The sequence below is a fragment of the Danio rerio genome, chromosome 20 (assembly GCF_052040795.2).
Source record: "Danio rerio strain M-AB ecotype USA chromosome 20, GRCz13ab, whole genome shotgun sequence".
Lineage (NCBI taxonomy): Eukaryota > Metazoa > Chordata > Actinopteri > Cypriniformes > Danionidae > Danio > Danio rerio.
Window position 1 is genome coordinate 51,407,230 of NC_141040.1, and position 23,553 is coordinate 51,430,782.

At 37.0% G+C, this 23,553-nt stretch overlaps 1 protein-coding gene and 1 long non-coding RNA gene across 4 annotated transcripts in view; one reads left to right on the forward strand and one right to left on the reverse strand.

The window, feature by feature from the left end:
- Positions 1 to 14,075, reverse strand: part of kif3ca (kinesin family member 3Ca) — a 45,820-nt gene extending 31,745 nt beyond the window's left edge. For 2 of the 3 annotated variants that reach the window (XR_015518930.1, XM_087298766.1), the window contains exon 1: positions 12,359 to 14,075. Coding sequence is in view for 1 of the 3 variants with exons in the window: in XM_087298766.1 (XP_087154892.1) it covers positions 12,359 to 13,771 (1,413 nt within the window). In the remaining 2 variants the exon portion in view is untranslated. Of the gene's footprint in view, positions 1 to 10,499; positions 10,843 to 11,222 lie in introns of those variants that run through there. The other variant, XR_015518931.1, reaches the window with a different exon arrangement.
- Positions 1 to 23,553, forward strand: part of LOC147839473 (uncharacterized) — a 503,025-nt gene that overhangs the window by 161,786 nt on the left and 317,686 nt on the right. The window lies entirely within an intron of this gene.

The following is a 23,553-nucleotide window of genomic DNA, read 5'->3' on the forward strand; positions in this document are numbered from 1 at the left end:
TCCATTTTATACATTTATCTTTATTTAACCTTAAAGCTAGATGTATCAAAACAAGTAAAAAAAAGAGGATACTGAAATAAAATCTTTTCCAAATTTAGTTTTCAATTTAATTAATAAATTATTTTGTTATGCATATTTGTCATTTTACTTAATAAACTTAATCATTTAAATAAAAAAAATATTTCTATATTTTCGTGTTTATGTTTATATACTTTTGGATATATGCTTGTCATATTTTGTTTTACGTAAACATAAATATTTAGCTTTCACACATGGGCTCAGGACTACTTGGGCACAAATTTTCAAGTACCACAATACGTAGTTACAGCCACAAATGCCAGTTAAAACTGCACTGTGCCAATAGGAAGCCCTATGTTAACAGTGTCCAGAAGCGCAGTTGACTTCTCTGGGCTAAGGTAACTTGGTAACTTGCACTTCTGTGATACACCATTAATGCTGAAATGTAAATAAAGATTTTGAAGCATAATATGCTGACTTTTTTCCAGGGATACCCATGCATATTTCAACAAGACATTATTATAATGTCACTCATTATCATATCTTCAGTAATATTTCTATTGTATGGCATGTATTGTTAGAGTAGTGATGGAGAAAAAGATACAGAATAGAGAGAAACAGAAAGATGCTTTCTCTTGCCAGTTTAAAATAGCCAGTGGCCTCAGGGGAGCGTCAGCAAGGCTCCGTCATCACACACACACACACACACACTCTGATCTCAGCAGTGAAGATGCTCTGGTTTAACAGAGACCTTTCCATCCAGACCCACCCCTCCCCTCCCATCACCATGGCAACAGTCTGGCTAATTATGCATTCAAACTGCAGAAGAATTTATTGGCTGGAGCTCCAACCCAAAGCCCTGCCCACCCGCACGCAGACGCTGACACATCAATATTTCAGCAAATGCCGGTCATTGGTGTTTACTGTCAGCGCACACACATACAGTAGGCCACTGAACACCAGCACACTGCATAGTATATTATACAACAGCATGCTGTGAGCCTACATTGTGGTCCCATTATGTTTCATTTGTTTGTTATGGTTACATAACAGTAGTTTTGGCGATTCCAGTCTTGTTTTATTTGTGTTAACATTGCAAGTCTGATCAAATAGTCAAGAAGGTGATTTGGGCTAATCTGTGGATGCTTTTCAAAAGTACCAAATGTTCATATACAGCGGCATGATGGCTCACTGGTTAGCACTGTCACCTCACAGCAAGGTCACTGGTTTGAGTATCAGCCGGACCAGTTGGCGTTTCTGTGTGGAGTTTGCATGTTCTCCCGGCGTTGTGTTGGTGTGGGTTTCCTCTGGGTGCTCCGGTTTCCCCACAGTCCATAAACATGCGGTACAGGTGAATTAAATAAACTAAATTGGCCTTTGTGTATGAGTGTGTATGGGTGTTTCCCAGCACTGGGTTGCGGTTGGAAGGGCTTCCGCTGTGTAAAACATATGCTGAATTAGTTGATGGTTCATTCCCCTGTGGCGACGCCTGATAAATAAGGGACTAAGCCGAAAAGTAATTTATTCATAAGGTGTCGCCACAGCGAAATGAACCGCCAACTATTCCAGCATATGTTTTATGCAGCGGAAGCCCTTCCAGTACTGGGAAACACGCATACACTCATTCACACACACTCATACTCTACAGACAATTTTGAACAAACAAACAAACAAATGAATAAATGAATGAATGAATGAATGAATGAATGTAAAACCATAAGATGTGTGATTCACCAATAGATAAGTGTAATATTCTAATATGTGACCTTAGAAGAAGAAGCCGTACCGTGCGAGTCCGATGGAGCGTTTGTTTACAAGTGTGGAGTCCCGTAAAGGAGCTCCGGATGGAAAGTTTTGTTTTGTGTTGTGTTTATGGTTAAAGTTGTTGCACGTCCGCCGGTTCCTGCCTCAAAATGAGCGAGTTTGAGCCACTTGTACATCCCGGAAGCGTTCAGAAAGAACAAAACACAGGCGAAGAAACTCGACACAGAGACACATTAGCACCTCACTGCCAACTAGCGTTTTGGAAAGGTTAATGCAGACCAACAGAGACAGAAGTATAAATGCACAGCTACGCGCATTGCATGTGTAACTGATCTACTTTCACTCAATGACATTGAGACGACACCAAGAGCTGCTTTCCTTCACTTTATATAGTCCTGGAGCAGACAATTAAACACAATTATGTTGTCTTCTGCCTGTACTGCACATCCGACCCCCTCATAAATACACAACAGCAATGTTGGGGGGGAGGAGGAACTACGGCAACACAAGAGATACAAAAAGTTGCGGTGTGCAGGTTAAACACTGCCATGGTAAATAAATGAAAATGACTCCAAAATCATTCTTAAAATGATAAAATTCACAAATATGAAATAAAATCTTTAAATAAATAAAAATCACAATATAATTTGAAAAATGTTATAATTTTAACACAGTGCAAGTGTAACTCTGTTACACATGTGCCGTGGGTTACGCCGGTCACTTGATGCAGAAGTATAAACCAGGCTTAAGAGACAGTCGTTGTTTAATTTTATTGGGGATTTTAAATATGAAATTTAATAAAAAATATTTGCTAACTTTTTTGTTTTCCCATTCAAACAAAATGCCAGAGAGGCGTTTCAAAGATGGTTACCAAGTGAAATGACTTGCTTCAAAGGGTAAAGTCTAGTAGGTATACAGATGTGGATATGGCATATTTTTTGTGATACTGTACAACAATAATTATGTTCCCAGCAGGCACACAACATCATAAGACGTTAATATTAGGTTGAATTTCGGTCGTTACGTCAGGTGACCAAAATTAAATGTTTAGTCAGCGTCTAAGGACAATGTTATTTTGATGTTCAATAACGAGGTCAAATGACGTTGATATTTGGTTGATTTTAGGTTGTGTTGGAAAGTGACCAAAATCCAACGTCGAGCCAGCATCTTAAACAAACATCATATTGACGTCAAATACTGACATTTATTCGTCAGGTATGGCAACCAAAATCTAACGTCTGACAGACATCATAGTGGTAACGTCCACACTTCAAGCTGTAACATTGATATTTGGTTGATTTTAGGTTGGACGTTGGACATTGATGCTGGCATGCCGTTGGGATCTGATGTCAAACTGATTTTTATATAACGTCCCCATGACGTTGGGGTACAACGTCAATCTCACGTCATGTTGACATTCTGTGCCTGCTGAGTTTTTACGTAATGGGGTATATGCCGAAGCATGCTAATAGGACTTTTAATTTGCCATTAACCTGGGTTAAGCGCTTCCGGTGAATTGAATGGCAATGCAAAATCCGGTCCGTTTAAGGTCTGTTTTCTTTAAAAAAATCAGCGATCTCCACTGGCTGAGTGATATCCGATTTAAAGTGGGTCTCAGATTGTCCAAGAAGCACATTAAATTACATTTCCCCTGCCATATCTTTATTATATGAGCATTTATTTTACCCCAGTATATTCAATGGAGCTTCTGCATTAGCCTGCCGATTCTGACGGGCGCGTGCGCGTGCTTTTTGTCTCGTTTTATGCTTGAGCAACTAAATAAATGCTAAAGTTTATTTAACTTAATGTATTTTAATGACATTACAACATCGATGCTGTATAAGGAACCGTATAAAATGAGAAAAAGTTCACAATAACAGGTCACCGGAAGTGTATCAGCATGGGAACAGCACTAGCTCGGCATATACCCTATTGTGGGGGTTGGGGTAGGGGTTAATAAAATACAATTGAATGTTTAATTTAATATATAATAATAAAAATATTTTTGTTAACTTTAGTTTGCAGCTGTATCCCTTCTAACAACAACCGCCTTAAAGGGACTTTAGTGTAACTTATATAACTTCAGTGATGTATATATGAAGTTTATGCACAAGGGCGCCCTCTAGCATCTCGTATGAATGAAAGAGACATTACACTTGATGTGTGCCCACAACACTTTATTATTTATTATGTAATACTTTTCTCCATCTATCAGTGGATGATTGAAAGAAAGTGAAGTGAAAAGACTAATGTAGAAATGTACTTCTGGGGGCTGCGAGTGTGATTGTTTGAGGAGTAGACGTGTTTGATTAGGGCTCCTCTGTGTGGTTTATACCCTGTTTTATTCATAATTTATATTTAAATTGTGTCTATATGTTTTGTTCATCACAGACTACATCAATTATTGACAATGCCAAAGCCTAGTGCCTTTAATAAAGGAAAAAGCGCTGACAACCAGATTTTTCCGCTTGCGATGTGTAAAGATATGTTCAAATCCTTACGACATACTGCTTTGATGCCTTTGAACTTAATTTTCAGGAGCTTACGGCCACCCAGGGCGAGCTACAAACTCTGATGGCCAACCAAGAGCTGGTGACCAACGACTTCGAGGTAAGGTTTAAATAAATGTCCTCCTAAAAATCATATTCCAGAATAAAACTTTGCTCTATTTACAACTATAAAACCCATTTTATATAGTGTATATACTGTAAAAATACTATGAATACACACAAACAAGTCCCGAAGATGCAGTGTAATTATGTTTCTTCCTGTCTGTCTGTGTGTATCGCCCCCACATCCATTTTTAAAATGACTCTATAATCAAACCAGAAAACGGTTTTGTAAACAAACATTTAAAGCTAAAAGTGTGTGTGTGTGTTTGTGTGTGTGTGTGTGTGTGTGTGTGAAGTGGTTTAGTTTGTTGCACATGCACAGGTATAACAGGGACATGAGCGGTGGGATTCACAACTCAAGATTCAATTCGCTCGAAACTGGGACAAAATCTGAGTCATGAGCTATGTTTGGAGTCACAGCATGATCACACTACTGTACGAGTGAAGTGTCTGTACTGTAGTATACAAATATATCAGATGTTTGTATTGTGTGTATATATGCAGTTGAAGTCCCCTCCTGAATGATTAGCCCCCCTGTTTATTTTTTTCACCCTAATTTCTGTTTAAAGGAAAGATTTTTTTCAACACCTTTCTAATCATAATAGTTTTACAGTTTTTCTCAGTGGCTTTGGTGCATTTCTTACAACACTATTTACATTTGCACAGCAGTCATTTGTCAAAACAATTAATGCAAACTGCAAAACCTAGTTGATAACCTGCAAAAGCGTGTCACTTGCTCAAAATGGAGAGCTCATGCCTCAAAAGCAAGTATTGATGTCTTGAGTCATTACATACAAAAATGTTGAACTAGTTGTCAAAATATGTCAAGCAAATTTTCTGAATTTTTTTTTCTGAAAATGTCTTCTAAATTGAACAGTTTCATTAATGGTTTACAGGCCTGTGTGTGTTGTAGGTTCACTTTCAATATGTACTGTAATATTGTTTACAGTTGTGCACAGCTCTACCTAAAGGGAGTTTATGTTTGTAAATAAGGGTGTGTTTATTCTTTTGCACAATGCTGTGAATAAAGTAGAATTGCACAGAGCAAATGCAGTAAACCTGTGAAACATACATATTCAGTGTCTTGTACTCAGATACCTCATTAAATGCAGTGATGTCTAACTTTACTATAGTTTTTTATATGGCTGCACAAATACAGCAGTGGTTCTCAATCTGTGGTACGTGTACCTCTAGTGGTACGCAGGCTTCCTTCTAGTGATACGTGGAGGAATGAAATATGTCATGTACATGCTACACACATTTCAAAATTTATCAAAAATGATGTATATAATATGCCATATATGACATATAGCCTATTTTTCTGAGGTAATCTGCCACGTTTTGTAACTATGCAGAGTTGTAGCTGCTTTACTGGGCCTACTACGCTACTGTATTTCAATACGTGAAGTTTATTCATAAACTAATTTCGAGAGGTGCACGTGATTATGATTGAACACAGCTGGTTCTGCATTAGCATGCATGATCCACCAATCAGGCCATTTCTAACCTACTATAAAGAGCCAGGTTTTTTTTTTACTACAGTCATCTTCGATTTGAAGAATCCCCACTTCCACCCCTACCTCTTCACCTTTCCCTCCATGGGGCAGCACGGTGGCCCAGTGATTAGCACTGTCGCCTCACAGCAAGAACGTCACCGGTTCTAGTCCTTTAACAGGCCGGTGGTCGTTTCTGTGTGTAGTTTGCATGTTCTTCCCGTGCTTGCGTGGGTTTTCCCCGGGTCCTCCGGTTTCCTCCCACATTCCAAAAAACATGCACAACAAGTGAATTGATAAATCTAAATTTTGCACTACAGTTAATATCTCACCATGCAGCATATCTTTTCATAGCATTCAATTTTTAGTCATCAGTTTTTATCAAGGGGGAGTTGTCGAGATCTACCTGAGCTCAAGGCTCCCCTCTCGCCCTCCTGAGCTCAAAGGTTCTTGAGCCCTGGGCTCCCTCCCGGGACGGCATGCCAAACTTGCTTATAATCAATCATCAGCTAAGTGTGAACTCTTGAATGCTCATTTTGGTGGTACTTGGAGAGACAGTTTTTTTTTCGGAGGTGGTACCTGATGAAAAAGCTTTGAGAACCACTGGTATACAGTGCTGTCCTGAGCATTTTCAGGAAATGTCATCAAAATCTGACTGTTTTGCATTGGATAGACTTGCAGAGTAAAGTGTCATAATGAAAACATGACAAAGCCATTTGACTATCCTGTTCATACACCATGGAGTCAGGACTTTCATCTTGATGACACTGATACCATCAGGTGAAGTTTTTTTTCCCTCTCCGCTGTCGCCACTGCCTCGCATGGTTCAGGATTGGTAGAGCTACGCATCGATGAATTTGCTCTTCAGTGTTTGAACTCTCAGTAATGATTAAATCACACTGAACTGAGCTAAACTGAACTGAACTTAACTTAAACACTAAAACCTGAACCACACTGTTCCAGTTACTGAACCACACTGTTCCAGTTACTATGACCATTTATGTGAAGCTGCTTTGACACAATCTACATTGTAAAAGCGCTATACAAATAAAGCTGAATTGAATTGAATTGATACCTTCATTGACATCAATATTGCTTTTGAGGAACGAGCTCTGAATTTTGAGTAAGTGACGCACTTTTGCAGGTTGTCCACTAGGTTTTGCAGTTTGTATTACAGTTTTTCTCAGATGCTTTGGTGCATTTCTCACAACACTATTTACATTTGCACAACAGTTAAATCAAACTGCAAAACAATTAGTGCAAACTGCAAAACCAAGCTGATAACCTGCAAAAGCACGTCACTCGCTCAAAATAGATAGTTCATTCCTCAAAAGCAAGTATTGATGTCAATCAAAGTGTCAGTGTCATTAAGATGAAAAGTCCTGACACCATTGTTTATGAACAAGATAGTCAAATGGCCTGGTCCTGTTTTCATTATGACACTATACTCTGTACATTTTTTCAATGCAAAAAAAGGCCTTTGAAAAAAAGATTTTGGTGACACTTGCTGAAAATGCTCAAGACAGCACTGTATACTATTTGCACAGCCATTTGAACACTACAGTAAAGTTAGACATCACTGCATTTAGTGAGGCATCTGAGTACAAGACACTGAATATGTATGTTTCACATTTTTACTGCATTTGCTCTTTACAATTCTAATTTATTCACAGCATTGTGCATTGAGCTGTGCACAACTGAAGACAATATTGCAGTACATATTGGAACTGAACCTACAACATACACAGGTCTGTAAATCATTCATCAAATTGTTCAATTTTTAAGACATTTTCAGGAAAATAAAGTTTAAACATTTTTTTAATAAAATTTGCTAGACAGATTTTGACAACTAGTTCAACATTTTTGTATGTAATGACTCAAGTAATGAAACAAGGACTATTAGTTTAATATGAAATGACTATTCAGCATTTACAAGTTTAGTTCATTTTGACTGACATGACATCAGCGAATGATAATGTTATAAACAGCAGAGAGTTGTATGAAAGCAATTGATGCTGGTCCAAATGCATTTGCAATGTGTTGGAAGGAATGAGAAACTGCTACTATGATGTGCACAAATGACTAATTGTTTAGAGAAATGCATTACCTGTTGTGCAAATGTAAATAGTGTTGTGAAAAATGCACCAAAGCCACTGAGAAAAACTGTAACTGTTTCGAAAAAAGCATTTACTGTTGTGCAAATGTAAACAGTGTTGTGAGAAATGCACGTGAGCCACATAGAAAAACTGTAGTTTTACATGGAATGACTATTCAGCATTCACGAGTTTAGTTAATTTTGACTGACATGACATCAGCGAATGATAATGTTCTAAACAGCAGAGAGTTGTATGAAAGCAGTTGATGCATGTCCAAAAGCATCTGCAATTTGTTGGAAGGAATGAGAAACTGCTACTATGATGTGCACAAATGACTAATTGTTTTGAGAAATGCATGACCTGTTGTGAAAATGTAAATAGTGTTGTGAGAAATGCACCAAAGCCACTGAGAAAAACTGTATTTGAGCAGGCACAGTCATAGGGACCATTCCTGAAGTATAATTGAACTGAGGTACTATGACCTTCTAAATTAAATTAATCAATTTTATAATATATACAATTTATAATTATAATAAGGTTAAGGAGATTTTTTCCAATTTTGCCTGTATTTTTTTTTTTTTTGCAATAAAGGCTCCATATTCACATTTATTATGTTCTCTAAATTCGGGGTCTAATGAATACTAGTGGCTTTTAATGGATAGCTAATTAATGGATTGGCTTACATAAATTACCTCTGTACAGTGAGTAGTGTGCATGTGAGTGTTTGTGATCAGACCTACAGTGATGTGCTTCCTGTGTTGCTGTTATTGTTTGAGATCGTGCGATGTGATTGGCTGAGAGCCCAGGGAACAGGATGAGGTCGTGATGAGTCATCACCTGTCAGGAAATGACCCACCAATGATGACGGCTATTTATAAAACCGAAGCCCCTCGGTCTGCATGTGGACAATGCTTCAGCAGCCACCTCTGCTAGGAGAATCAGCAAGATCAAGCTTGCTTTCCGTCTCATTTTTTAATAGATTTATTATTTTTTCTTTGGCTTAGTACCTTATTTATCAGGGGACACCACAGCGGAATGAACCGCCAACCATTCCAGAATATGTTTTACATAATGCACTTCCAACTGCAAGCCAGTACTGGGAAACATCAATACAATCTCAAATTTACACACACAGTGCGCATGTTTTTGGACTTGTGGGGGCAGCCGGAAGAGGAAACTCCACACAGAAAGCCGGTGCTTGAACCAGCGTGAACCACTGAGCCACCATGTCTCCCCATATTTGTTGTTTTCATAATTAAGTATTAATGTATGTGATTTTATATAGTTTTTTAAAAGTTTCGTTTTTAGCTTTTTTATGTGTTCAACTTTTTCAGCTTAGCTTTTATTAATAATTCAGTAGTCAGAGTTATCATGATTACTGTGCATTTTGGCCATTCATTTTCACGACAAGTGAAAACAGGTTTCAAAGTGTGAGTTCTTGAAAACAATAATAATTGTCTGTATATAAACAACTAAAATCAACCCTAGCTCATTCTAAAAAAAAGTATCTCTATGTACATTTCTGGAGAGTGCCAAATTCGTCCCAGGAGCTACATTGTTTTTGCAATTTTTGTTTTCACGAATCCCAACCCAGGATCATTCTGGAAACGTAGCCCTGCGTTAAAAAAAAAAAGAAAAAAAAAAAGAAAGAGATGGCCATATCCCTAAACCCAACCCTCACAGAAAACTTTTAGGCAAATTTTGAATGTCAAAAGACACTCTTAAGTATGATTTTAAGCATTTTGAATTACAAGGACATCATAAACCACTGTAGTAATTTACAACTAGGTTAGACCCATGCAGTTATACAAAAAACTGTCCTTGTAAACCATCAAAACCAGTACACACACACACACACACACACACACACACACACACACACACACACACACTGAAGATGGACATTAGGCCTACTAGTATATGTTAATCAATGCTTTCAAACCATAAACAGACTCTGCCTGCCTACAGTCTGTTGATTGGCTTAATGATGACCGAGAAAAATCAGGAGGATATGATTGGCTGATGTTGTGCGCCATCAGCTGTGAACCGGTTTGGCCCTCTGTGATGGAGTCTGTGTGCTGAGCGTCTGTAACCAACCATTAATAAATATACTTCTCTTTAACCCAACAACACCAGCGGGAAATCACACAGACAAATGTATGATTGGAGTAAAGCAGCTGTTGTCTCACTTTGATTTAAACGGATTCTGCATAGTATTGTCAGCTCACCTAGAGCTTGTGTTGGAATTCTCTGTTGTCATGGTTACGCAGTGATGTGACAGTGAAGATCAAAGCACATGGAGGTTCACATGGATGCTCTGCTCTGCTTCTCTGATACGCGCAGCGTTTGTTGACCTGTTTTTGATTCTGCCATTTGATCGATTACCAGCACAGCTCTGACTGGGACACACATCTGCTATATTGACTCAAACTTTCTGAGTGGAAAAATTTAACAATGTAGGCCTCTTCTGCACTTCTTATGTATTGTCTGTCTGTCTGACTGCTAATCTCTCTGCCTGTCTGTCTTACTATCTATCTATCTATCTATCTATCTATCTATCTATCTATCTATCTATCTATCTATCTATCTATCTATCTATCTATCTATCTGTCTGTCTGTCTGTCTGTCTGTCTGTCTGTCTGTCTGTCTGTCTGTCTTACTATCTATCTATCTATCTATCTATCTATCTATCTATCTGTCTGTCTGTCTGTCTGTCTGTCTGTCTGTCTGTCTGTCTGTCTATCTATCTAACTGTCTGTCTGTCCTTTTATCTATCTATCTATCTATCTATCTATCTATCTATCTATCTATCTATCTATCTATCTATCTATCTATCTATCTATCTATCTATCTATCTATCTGTCGGTCTGTCCTTTAATCTATCTATCTATCTATCTATCTATCTATCTATCTATCTATCTATCTATCTATCTATCTATCTATCTATCATCTATCTATCTATCTATCTATCTATCTATCTATCTATCTATCTATCTATCTATCTATCTATCTATCTGTCTGTTCGTCCGACCGTCCGTCCGTCCATCTGTCCTACCATCCATCTAACTGTCTGTCTCTATCTATTTGTCTGTCTTTTTGTGTCTATCTATTTGTCTGTCTGTCCATCTATCTATCTATCTATCTATCTATCTATCTATCTATCTATCTATCTATCTATCTATCTATCTGTCTGTCTGTCTGTCTGTCTGTCTGTCTGTCTGTCTGTCTATCTATCTAACTGTCTGTCTGTCCTTTTATCTATCTATCTATCTATCTATCTATCTATCTATCTATCTATCTATCTATCTATCTATCTATCTATCTATCTATCTATCTATCTATCTATCTATCTATCTATCTATCTATCTGTCGGTCTGTCCTTTAATCTATCTATCTATCTATCTATCTATCTATCTATCTATCTATCTATCTATCTATCTATCTATCTATCTATCTATCTATCTATCTATCTATCTATCTATCTATCTGTCTGTCTGTCTGTCTGTCTGTCTGTCTGTCTATCTGTCTAACTGTCTGTCTGTCCTTTTATCTATCTATCTATCTATCTATCTATCTATCTATCTATCTATCTATCTATCTATCTATCTATCTATCTATCTATCTGTCGGTCTGTCCTTTAATCTATCTATCTATCTATCTATCTATCTATCTATCTATCTATCTATCTATCTATCTATCTATCTATCTATCTGTCTGTCTGTCTGTCTGTCTGTCTGTCCTTTTATCTATCTATCTATCTATCTATCTATCTATCTATCTATCCGTCCGTCCGTCCGTCCGTCCGTCCATCTATCTATCTATCTATCTATCTATCTATCTATCTATCTATCTATCTATCTATCTATCTATCTATCTATCTATCTATCTATCTATCTATCTATCTATCTATCTATCTATCTGTCTGTCTGTCTGTCCTTTTATCTATCTATCTATCTATCTATCTATCTATCTATCTATCTATCTATCTATCTATCTATCTGTCTATCTATCTATCTATCTATCCATTCATCCCTCCATCTATCTAAAGATATAGTTCACCCTAAAAAATTAAAATGACTCTCGCTCATGTGTTTATAAACCTTTATGAATTCAACACTTTAGTACAAAATCTATTTGAGTTTCTTTCTTCTGTTAAAATAAGATACCGTTAAAAGTGTTATGTTATGTTAAATAGGTTATGAACAAGTGAAGGGTGAGTAAATGATGACAGTATTTACATTTTAGGGTGAACTAACCCTTTAATTTGAGCACCTGCAATTTCTAAATTCTAACAGTAGTTATGAAACTCAAACATGCACACACATCCATAAACCAAACTGATGCTCAAAAACACACTCAGTCCTCAGACACATACCTTAAATTTGGCTGTGAGCATTTCTGTGGCCTCCTGCTCCTTCTTCAGGTGTCTCATCATCCTCTCCTTCTCCTCCAGGAGTCTCTGCTTCTCCTCCGCCACCAGTGAATGGTCGTCTCTGATGGCCTCCTTCTCCCGCTCCAGCTCCTCCTGCTGCTCCTTCATATACTCCTGCGCCTCCTTCTCCACAATTTCCTCGTCATCATAGTCTTCAAGATCATCTTCCTCTTCCACCTCTTCCTCGCCAATCTTCCTCAGCCTCCTGCTCCTCCTTTTTCTCTTGGTGAGCATGCCACGTTTATCCAGCTGGGCTTTGAGTCTGGCGATCTCCTCCTGGAACTCCCTCAAGAGTGCGTCTTTGGGGTCTTCATTGACACGTGGCTTGTTCTTGATGTTTTTAGCGCGGTTCGCATACCGCAGGGTGGTGAGGGTTTCCTCGTAATTGTATGAGGCTGGTCCTAAAGTGGCCACCATGATGGTTTTTGCGTTTCCACCTAACGAGTCTTGGAGCAACCGGGTGAGTTTGGAGTCTCGGTAGGGAACGTGAGAGCTTCGCCCATCCACCAAAGCAGAGATTACATTTCCTAGAGCAGAAAGGGACAGGTTGATTTTGGTGGCCTCCTTTAGACGTTCACCCTGGACGCCTGTTTTGGTTTGCCTCTCACTGCCTGCCAGATCAACCAGGTTGAGTTTTCCCACTCGGATGTGGTTTTGTCCGTCAGGTCCGAGCTGGCTGCACTCCACAGTGATGATGAAGATGGCGTGAGAGCGCGAGCTGTGCTCGTTCATGTTGGTGAAGCCCACAGATCTGGTCTGGTTGCCCACATTCATCACATGCTCGATCTCCTTCACGTTCTTGGTGACGAAGGAGGACAGATCTTTGATGTACACCCCTGAGTCTGCGCTCTCCTTCAGCTCCAGCTTCTTGCTGTGGTCTTTGGTGAGCAGGTCGCGGATCTCCTCCTGGTAGATCTCCAGATAGGAGGCCCGGACCAGGTACTGCTGGTTCTGCGAGCGCGAGATGTGCGTGAAGATGTGCTCGAAGGAGTTCGGGATGATGCCGCGGCGCTCGGCGTCCAGCCATTGGCCCTGCATGGTGTACGTCTTCCCGGTTCCCGTCTGTCCGTACGCGAAGATGGTGCCGTTAAATCCGCGGAGCACCGAGTCTATGAGCGGCCGCACTGTTTCGTCATACAGGTCGCCCTGTTTGGAGCACTCGTCGTAAACCGCATCAAACGTGAAGGTTTTGAGCAGATCTCCGGGACCCGCCTTGGCGTTCCGCAGGGCCACCTGGCCCAGTTTCACGTCCATCTGCACGATATTCTCATAACCCGACGATTCTTCTTTACGGTTGAGCGGGCGACACCGGACCACCACCTTCACCGACTCACCGGTCTTTGATTTCATGGACATGATGGCTGAAGGTCTAATAAACGAGCGTAAATTAGATGGATGGAGGAAGATGGGAATGTCAGCATCAGCACCCCCCGGTAACCGAGCGCATAATGTCAGTCCTGGAGCAAATCTCTGCGGTCTGTCTCCGCGAATGAATAAACGATAAAGGCGGTTCCGGCATGAACACGTATGGATGAAATCATAGGCTCAAATTATCTCGCCGATTTTGACCGATGCTCATGAAGATCAGCAATACAAGCGCGTCTGACAGAGAATCACACACATCAGCTGCGCTTCACTGCAGCCCTGCCCAAATACACACACACAGTCACACACACACACGCGCGCATACACACTCACATTCGGGTTGCCAGATATTGGAAGAGAAACAAGCACCTTTTTAATTATCATTATGCCTCCTCTATATTACAGATATTTGTTATCATAAATCTTGATTTAACTTTCTAAAATATTTTTCCATCAGTGAAATTATATAATTCTGGAAGATGAAATTTTTGTAATAGGCAGAGGGTAACTGACTATTAACAGGAGCCATTGATGGGGCCCAAATATTATTATTACTTAAAAATGACTATGTTAATAGTTTCATTTTGTTCCCCTGAAAATATACTTAAAACATAAATAATAATAATAATTATTATTATTATTAAACTTAGAACATAAATAAATAATTAATAAATAATTAATTTATAAACAAATAATAATTATTATAATAAATAATAATTATTATATAATATTTAATAATTTAATAATGAATAATAATTGCTTCACTCACCATTATTATAACAAATATGATCAAATTAGATTTAAACAGACATCATTTAAATGTTAAAATAAATTCCGTCTGTGGTTGCAATGACTTAAATGCTTAACATTTCACCTAGCTGGCTGGCTACACACACACACACACACACACACACACACACACACACACACACACACACACATAAAACACAAGCCAACAATGAAAAAAAAAGTTTGCTGTTTGTTCAAACGTCTAATTTAAAATGAGCTTAATTGTTTTATGTTCAAACCACTTAAATTTGTAAAAACAAATAAAGTAACTTATGTCTTTCGTGTTGTCACAACACAAATCAGTTGTGTGGCACCCAGCATTTAACAGTGTATATTAAACATGATTAATTTAATTCATTCATTTTATAAATAACGGTGTCATCGACAAAGCATTGGAGAGCTCTCTGTGAACAATAAGCTAGTGGATATGCACGGAGAATCATGATAATAAAACAGTAAGCATAAGTGCCTGGCAAACTACAAAACTGAAGTCCTATATTTTTGTTGTTTATTTGTAATTATATAAACACAGAAATTTAACATGCAAAAAAATGTTAATAAACTTATTAATAAGCCACAAAGACGACTGAAACAAGGACGAAACTCGTTTATTAAGGGCGAACATGGCAACACTGTTAAACACACACACACACACACACACACACACACACACACACACACACACACACACACACACACACACACACACACACACACACACACACACACACACACACACACTGCATCCTGAATCAAGAGACCCCAGTGTTACATGGGATTTGGAGTTAAATGAGTTTAATGCAGATTTAATCAGATTAAATGAGAGACATTCTAGATCAGTGTTTGATCAAATGTTTAAATACATACTAAAACAAGCCTTTATTATTAATATCATAAACATGAAAGTACTTTTATGATTTCAATTACATTTTTTTCATATAATTCGTTCTATATTGTCTCGTTGTCATTCTGCACTGGAGCTTAATATTAATGCATTAAGTGTAGCCTTTGCAGCTATAAATGTTTTAAGCAAATGTCCAACATTAACATTCTATAATGTAATAGCGCAATAACATTTTATAAAACAGAAATTATAGTGCTATTGACAGTTATACATAGATTACGCTTTCATTTATTAATAGGCAGTGAGCTAATTAAAATTATATTCCGTTTCCTTATTGGTTTGTTACAAATGCATCAATGGCGGCATCTAGTGGAGTTTTAACATATAGACAATTTCAATGTGGTGATGTCATCATAGGCCCATGAACATTTCCTGCTTCTAATGAAACTATTTCATAACTGTAACAATCAATATGCGGCTCTTTTTAGATTTTCAGAAGCTATAGAAATTAAAAATGCAAAACAGCAAATACATTGGGACCATTGTTATTGTTTACATACCTCAAATTGGTCTATACAGTTTAATTCTCATCTGTAGGCTTTACATTTGATATCGTATTTAACTTGCATACATTATGATCAATCTTATTATTTTATGTTATCAGTCCCGATAATCCTCTTTTAGACCCATACAGACCTGATCACTATAGTCTGACAGTGGAAAATGACCAGATCTTGGGTTTCAAAGCAAGGAAGAAGGTTTTGTGCATTCACCCAAACATGAGGAAGCCTAAGCACTTGGTGAAACATATCTTTGGTTGAATCAATGCCATCCTGAAATGAACAAATAGGAAACTATGACGCTACCTCTCAATACGATCCACTTAGGCCCAATCCCAGTTCTTTCCTTTAGCTGTTCCCCTTACCCCTATACCCCTCGTTTTGCACGTTCACGTGAAGGGGTAGAGGTGTCCCAATTCTCTTTAGCTTGAAGGCGTAGGGCTAAAGGCTAAAGGGAAGGGCTAGATACCCCTTAATACAGAGATTTTTCTGGATCACACTCGAAATCAATTAGTAAGAAAATTTCCTGGAATGCACCAGCCACAATGGCAGGATAGTTGCACCCGGAAGTAAGGAGATCCACAAATTAGGCCCGATCCCAATTCTATTTTTGTACTCCTACCCCTTCCCCTTGGCTCTTAAAACCGAGTGCGAAGTGTAGTGGCTTCAAAATTTACCCCTAAGAAATTGGACAGCACTACAGCACTTGCACACGTCGTCATCAACAAACAAGCACATGTTTTCACTTTTCATATATTCATAACTGCATTCGTGTTTTAAAACTTTCGCTATCTATAATCCATAATAATAACTCCTGTACAGCAGTCCCACAACATTCTGACACTCTATGGGCCCTATCATACACCTGGCGCAGTGTGGCGCAAGGCGTGGCGCAGTAGTCTTTTGGTAGTTTCAGCTTGGCGCAAGAGTGGTTTTGAGGCGTTGCACTACGCTGTTTAAATAGCAAATGCATTTGCGCTCATTTGTGCGCCCATAGGCGTTCTGGTCTAAAAAGGAAGGCGTTCTGAGGCGGACCGCTGGCGCGTTGCTATTTTGAGAAACTAAAATAGATTTTTCATTAGACCGAAACTAACCCGGTCTAAACTCCGGCGCAGAGTTGCACCTCGCTTACACACTGCTTAATACACACAAGAGAGCAATAGGCAAATATCTTTAAAAAATAAAATATTTAAATATTAAAGATATATATATATAGGATATAATAAGAATAGATATAGAATATAAATATAAAGGATTAAAATATTACAAAACATATTATTTTCTAGCCTACATAAATATGAAAAATCACTGCTTTTATGTCTTCTTCATCTCGGGAGGCTTTTTCAGTTCATTCATAACAATTTGCTTTTGTATAATGTTATTATTATTAGCAGTATTATTTATTAAATCCATATTTATATTTGTTTTATTAAAAACAAGCTTAGATTTGCCCACCTGTCAGGTTTTAGACCATATGGGGCACAGCATGTGTTTTAGGATATAACTCAGGTTATTGAGCACATTTTGTTATTATTGTTCATTTATTCGTTTGCTGGAAATTAGAACTGAATTTAGAAATAGTTTTGAAACGAATATTTTTGCTTAACAAACAAAGTTAATTATTTATAGACTAATTGATGTCTGTGGGTAAAGGTTTCCCTATCCAAGAGCGAAAGTGAAAGTAGATCCATTATCTCTCATTCTCACGCAGTAGATGCTCTGTTTAACAGTTTTCTGTTAATAAACTGTCAACTGTTTGCTAGTGAAATGCTCATTTTTTTCCACTTAGACTTACTTTGCGTCCTGTAAATAGCGAATGCGCTCTTGGCGCGACGCAGCTGGGTCTTAAAGGGAATGGGAGATGAGACTCTAATTGGTTTATTCTCAAAACACACCTATAACTCATTAAGAAAATAAACTCAACCCTTTTAGACCATGCGCCGCGGCGCAAGGCAGATTTCCCGTCCTTAAATTAGCAAAAACGCGTCCTGACACACCCTGAAAGCGTTTGCGCCCTGCGTTTTGCGCAATGCGCATGGACCGTCAAAATAGAGCCCTATGACACTCGAATACCCTGTCAGAAAGGTCTAGTGGCTGGGAATGAGCTTTTACAGTGTCTGCTACAATGTTAATGTTGTTTTTGGTGTGTTTACTTTGATGAATATGGCCACTCTGTAAATACACATTACAGTTACGAACCTTTTGCCATATTAGATCGTTATGAACCAGGGCCGGAGTGGGACTCCTTTTCAACCCTGGAGTTTCAAGCCTTAGGCCGGCCCACCTCAGGTCACGACTGACTATATCAAATAAGGTCATTTCCAATTCAGTTTCTAATGACACTATCACATCTTTTTAAAGAAAACTGCTGCTTTAGAACTTCAAATGTTCAACAACCCTAACAGTATTATATGTCTTAACAATAAGATTGAAAAAATAAAAAATAATTACTCATGTGAAGTTCGAACACGGGTCGGCAGTATCATACTGCACCATGCTGACCACTGGACCACAACGGCGCTGTTACACTGATGCGGCTGGAATAAAAACTAAATGTTGCGCTGTAACCTGCAAGACTCTTTTAACCACAGTGTTACTTTCTGTTAATGGCTTAATCTTTTCTCCCCTTTAGATATCTGATCGTGTTATGTCTGATTTATTAATGTAGTGATTCATCTGATTTTCATTAAGCAGGTGTAATACTCATTAATTGAGGTGCCGCTGTGTGGGATTGAATGATGACTATAGTTACATTATCATTAACCTGCAGGCTGCATTTTGCTCATGGGGCTGCAAGGAAATAAATAAAAGAGCTAGGCGGCAAAATAATGAATAAAAAGAGTGAGGCTATGGTCAAATAAATAAATAAATGAAAAAAGTCTGACTGCTGAAAGTGTAAGCATCAAGGGACACCGGCCCTCGCAGCCAAAAAATGGACCGGCCCACCGGAAATTCTCCCGGTCCTCCCGATTAGCCAATCTGAGTGATTTCCTGAAGATAAATACCAAAACATAAAGCAACTGGAATAACTCAGTTGCATCGTCTGATCTCATATGAAGCAAGAGATCACGATTACGTGTGCAGGGGCTGCAGTGGTGTCCCAATTCTTACAGGTACATTTTTTTAAAGCCCTTCACACTTGGTTTTAAGGGGAAGGGAAAGAGGTATAAAAATAGAATTGGATTGGGGCTTTAACATGAGTGAAAAAAAGCATTATAGCCTATTTAATATTCAATATGTAAACTTTTAAATAACATGCATCAAAAATGCACCATTATTGAAATAATCCTACTTATTTTGCAACGCGGAAGTAGCCTAAACTATTTTCTGTGAATGTGCCTGACTTCCGGTTCATTAACGGCTAATATCTAAAATGCTAAAGTGAGTAAACAACAAAACTAGGCCTATATGCGCAACAACCCAGTCTATAATTACCCTAATACAGTGTTGGAAAGAGTACTGAAAAATCATATTTAAGTAAAAGTACCATTACTTGCTTAAAAATGTGGTGCAAGTAGAGTAAATATAGGTATCAGTTGTAAATATTACTCAAAGTATGAGTAAAAAGTAGATCAGCGAGTACGCTGTGAAAAGCTGATGGATTTGTAATTTTGCGCGACGTTGGATTTTGGTCACTTTCCAACACAACCTAAAATCAACCTAAAATCAACCAAATATCAACGTCATTATTGGACATCACAATAATGTTGTCCTCAGACGCTGGCTAGACATTGAATTTTGGTCACCTGACATCACAACCTGAATCTAACCTAATATTAACGTCTTATGATGTTGTTAGCCTGCTGGGAAATCACTAAATGCACTACAGAATGCTTCGTTTACACACATCCACAAATTGAAAGCTCTACTTTTTACTTACACTTTGAGTAATATTTACAATAGATAGTTTTACTCTACTTCCACATGTTTTGGCGAGTAATGGTACTTTTACTTGAGTATGATTTTCAGTACTCTTTCCACCACTGTGTAGTTTGATGGAAAGTAGAGGAGTAAAAGTACTGATACAGCACTATAATTGTACTTAAGGGAAAGTAAAAGTACACATTTTTAAATTACTATTTCTGAGAAAAACTACTCAATTACAGTAGTTTGAGTATTTTTATTTGTTACTTTACACCAGTGCCATAATACTTAAAATGATACAATAACAATACAGCTTGCAATATCAAGCAGCATAACTTGTAGCATCAAAGTAAAATAGACTAACGTTGAGCTAGAAACAGATCATACTGGAAGTTTTACACATAACTTACAAAAGGCCAATCTTAAGGTTAAATATTGGTTGAATAAGGGCCATTCTTCAACTACTTGTGAAGTTGAGTAAACTTGTTCAAAATGAACGCAACAGCCTCACAAGTTTAAACAATTTCTCTAGTTTTAAGATCTGTAAGAGGACAAACTTAGATAAGGAGAGAAACATCATGAACTGAACAAATGTAAATTCCTCCACATCTCAATATATAGCTTTTATTTCAAAATGAAATAATTTATGGCAGTCAAACAATGTCTAAGATTATTTTTGTATCTAGTTTAACCAATCTTTCCACAATATATATATATATATATATATATATATATATATATATATATATATATATATATATATATATATATATATATATATATATATATATATATATATATATATATATATATATATATATATATATATATATATATACATACATATATATACATACATATATATATATATATATATATATATATATATATATATATATATATATATATACATACATACATACATATATATATACATATATATATATATATATATATATATATATATATATATATATATATACATACATATATATATATATATATATATATATATATATATATATATATATATATATATATACATATATATATATATATATACATACACACATACATTTGTCAATGAAATAAATTAGCTGTATGATGAATTGTACACCTGTCACTCAAAAATGTCATATTAATTTGGTTAAGAGCTTATTAGAAAATTTGCATATTAAACAGAGCATGAACTTACACATTGTGAATACACTTTTAATTTGTGATGAGAACTTTTAAAATATGTTTTTTAAATGTGCGTGGTGATGGAAATGACAGTGGTTGGAAATGACATTTCAACAGTTTATTGTGGAAAAAAATTAAAAATAGTTTCACCGATTAGCTTTGAATTGATTCTAGCCTTTCATGTACAGTTGAAGTCAGAATTATTAGCCTCCCTTTTAATTTTTTTCTCTTTTTTTAAATATTTCCCAAATGATGTTTAACAGAGTAAAGAAATTTTCACAGCATGTCTGATAATATTTTTTTCTTCTGGAGAAAGTCTTATTTGTTTTATTTCAACTAGAATAAAGCAGTTTTTAATATTTTATAATTAATATGTAATATTTTAGGGACAAAATTATTAGCCCCTTTAGGCTAATTTAATTAAACAGGGGGGCTAATAATTCCAGGGGGGGCTAATAATTCTGACTTCAACAGTGTACTAAACACTCTTATTTACCTAAATTTTGTTTGGTTTTTAAAAACATCTTTGAAATACAACATGTTTGGAAATGACGTAGAATAAACGAATTTCCTTATCAAGCAATATTAACCAACATTTACAATATTTACCTTGATTCAAGTGTTGTTGATAAAAATGTAAATTCCCTCCATCTTGAACATGTGCTCAGATGGCACTCTTCATTTTCATAGAAACCACCTAAATAATCTTTCACACAAACGTTTTAAAGCGACATTACAGCGTTGTGTTGGGAATGACACTGATACTGTGCGACAGCAATATTTTGTATAAAAATAATATTGATAATAGTCTCACATTAATAACTATAAAACATTTAAATTATTTCACTGGTGTTTCATTAAGATACATTAATAGATACCAAATAAATAATATTTTAAAATGCTATTTTCATTGTTGAAGTTTAAAACTCTGGGTGTGCGACAAGATGAAAACAGTGATTTTGACACCTAAAAGGAGGTTGAATAATATGAAAAATAAATAACTGAAAGCTAGTAATTTTTTTAAGTAGGTTTTATTGTTAGTTTAACAAAGAAAGAGGAATTTGAACAAAATTATATATTTTTGGATATTAAAGGACATAAAAGTGCCTGCATTTGAAGAATTACCCATAAATGTCAGTTTAATCCTGTTATAATCATGTTAAAGAGATCAATGATTGATTCTATACATGTTAAACTTTCTATGCACAAAGAAATGGCTTTTAAAATGCAGTGACTCAAAAACCCTGAATGACATCCGGTGGATTTAACAGAACCAGATGTTTAACTCCACTGTGACTCACAAAACAGCAGATTCACTTACACAACCCTCAACTACGGCTCTGCTGTGTGTGCGTGTGTGTGTGTGTGTGTGTGTGTTAACTAGTTTGTCAGGCAACTAAAAAACAGTCAAAAGACATGAAGAGTCAGAAACTGGTAGAACTACATTTTATCTTTTTCCTCATGTGGGTTTAGAGAGAAGAATGAGCATCCAATGAAGAGAAACAGAAACATTTGACCAAGCAAATTCCGATAATATCAAACATTCATGTAGCCATGTGTGAAGCAGGAGGATTGGAGACAGGAAAACAGAGCAGACAGACATAGAGAAATAAAACGCTTCTCTGAGTCACAGCAGGTTTCTGCATGTTTACAGCTGCATTCGGCAAAATGTTGTGCAGTGACTAACAAACAATAGCCAAATTCTTCAAACCTCGCAGGACATGAGAACACGAGGACTTACTCCAGAAAGAAATGTAGCTGTTTCTAAAAGTTTGTAGCTCGTTTCTTTTACCACAGCATTTTGAAAACAAGTTAATTGGGGTATTTGGATTTAGGGCAACACGGTTACTCACAGTCGTCTGACAGCAAGAGGGTCACTGGTTCGAGTCCCAGCACAGACCTAAGACATGCGCTATAGCCTAAAGGTGAATTGAATAAACTAAATTGGCCGTAGTGTATGAGTGTAAATGGGTGCTTCCCAATACTGGGTTACAGCTGGAAAGGCATCCGCTGCATAAAACATATGCTGGATAAGTTGCCGATTCATTCTGCTGTGGTGACCCCTGAGGAATAAAGGGACTAAGCTGAAGGAAAATTAAATTAAATATTTGGATTTATTCTCTTCGTTAAACACAGCTAATATAATATCAGTTCTTTATTAGCATTAATGGTGTGTTAAGATGCATATATCATTTTCATTGAACAAAAGAATTTTATGTAAAAACGTATTCAGACACTTCATATATAAAAAGTTAGCGTTAGCTCTACTATAAAAGATCTGGATGTCATACTAGACAGCAATTTAACTTTTGAAAATCCTGTCTTCCATGTCACAAAAACTGCCTTCTTTCATCTGAGAAATATCGCTAAGTTACGAAGTATATCCATCTTAGACGCAGAAAAGCTAGTTCATGCTTTTATGACTTCTAGGCTGGATTACTGTAATACTCTGTTTGCTGGCTGCCCAGCATCCTCTATTAACAAACTTCAGCTTGTACAAAATGCAGCAGCCAGAGTTCTGACCAGGTCTAGAA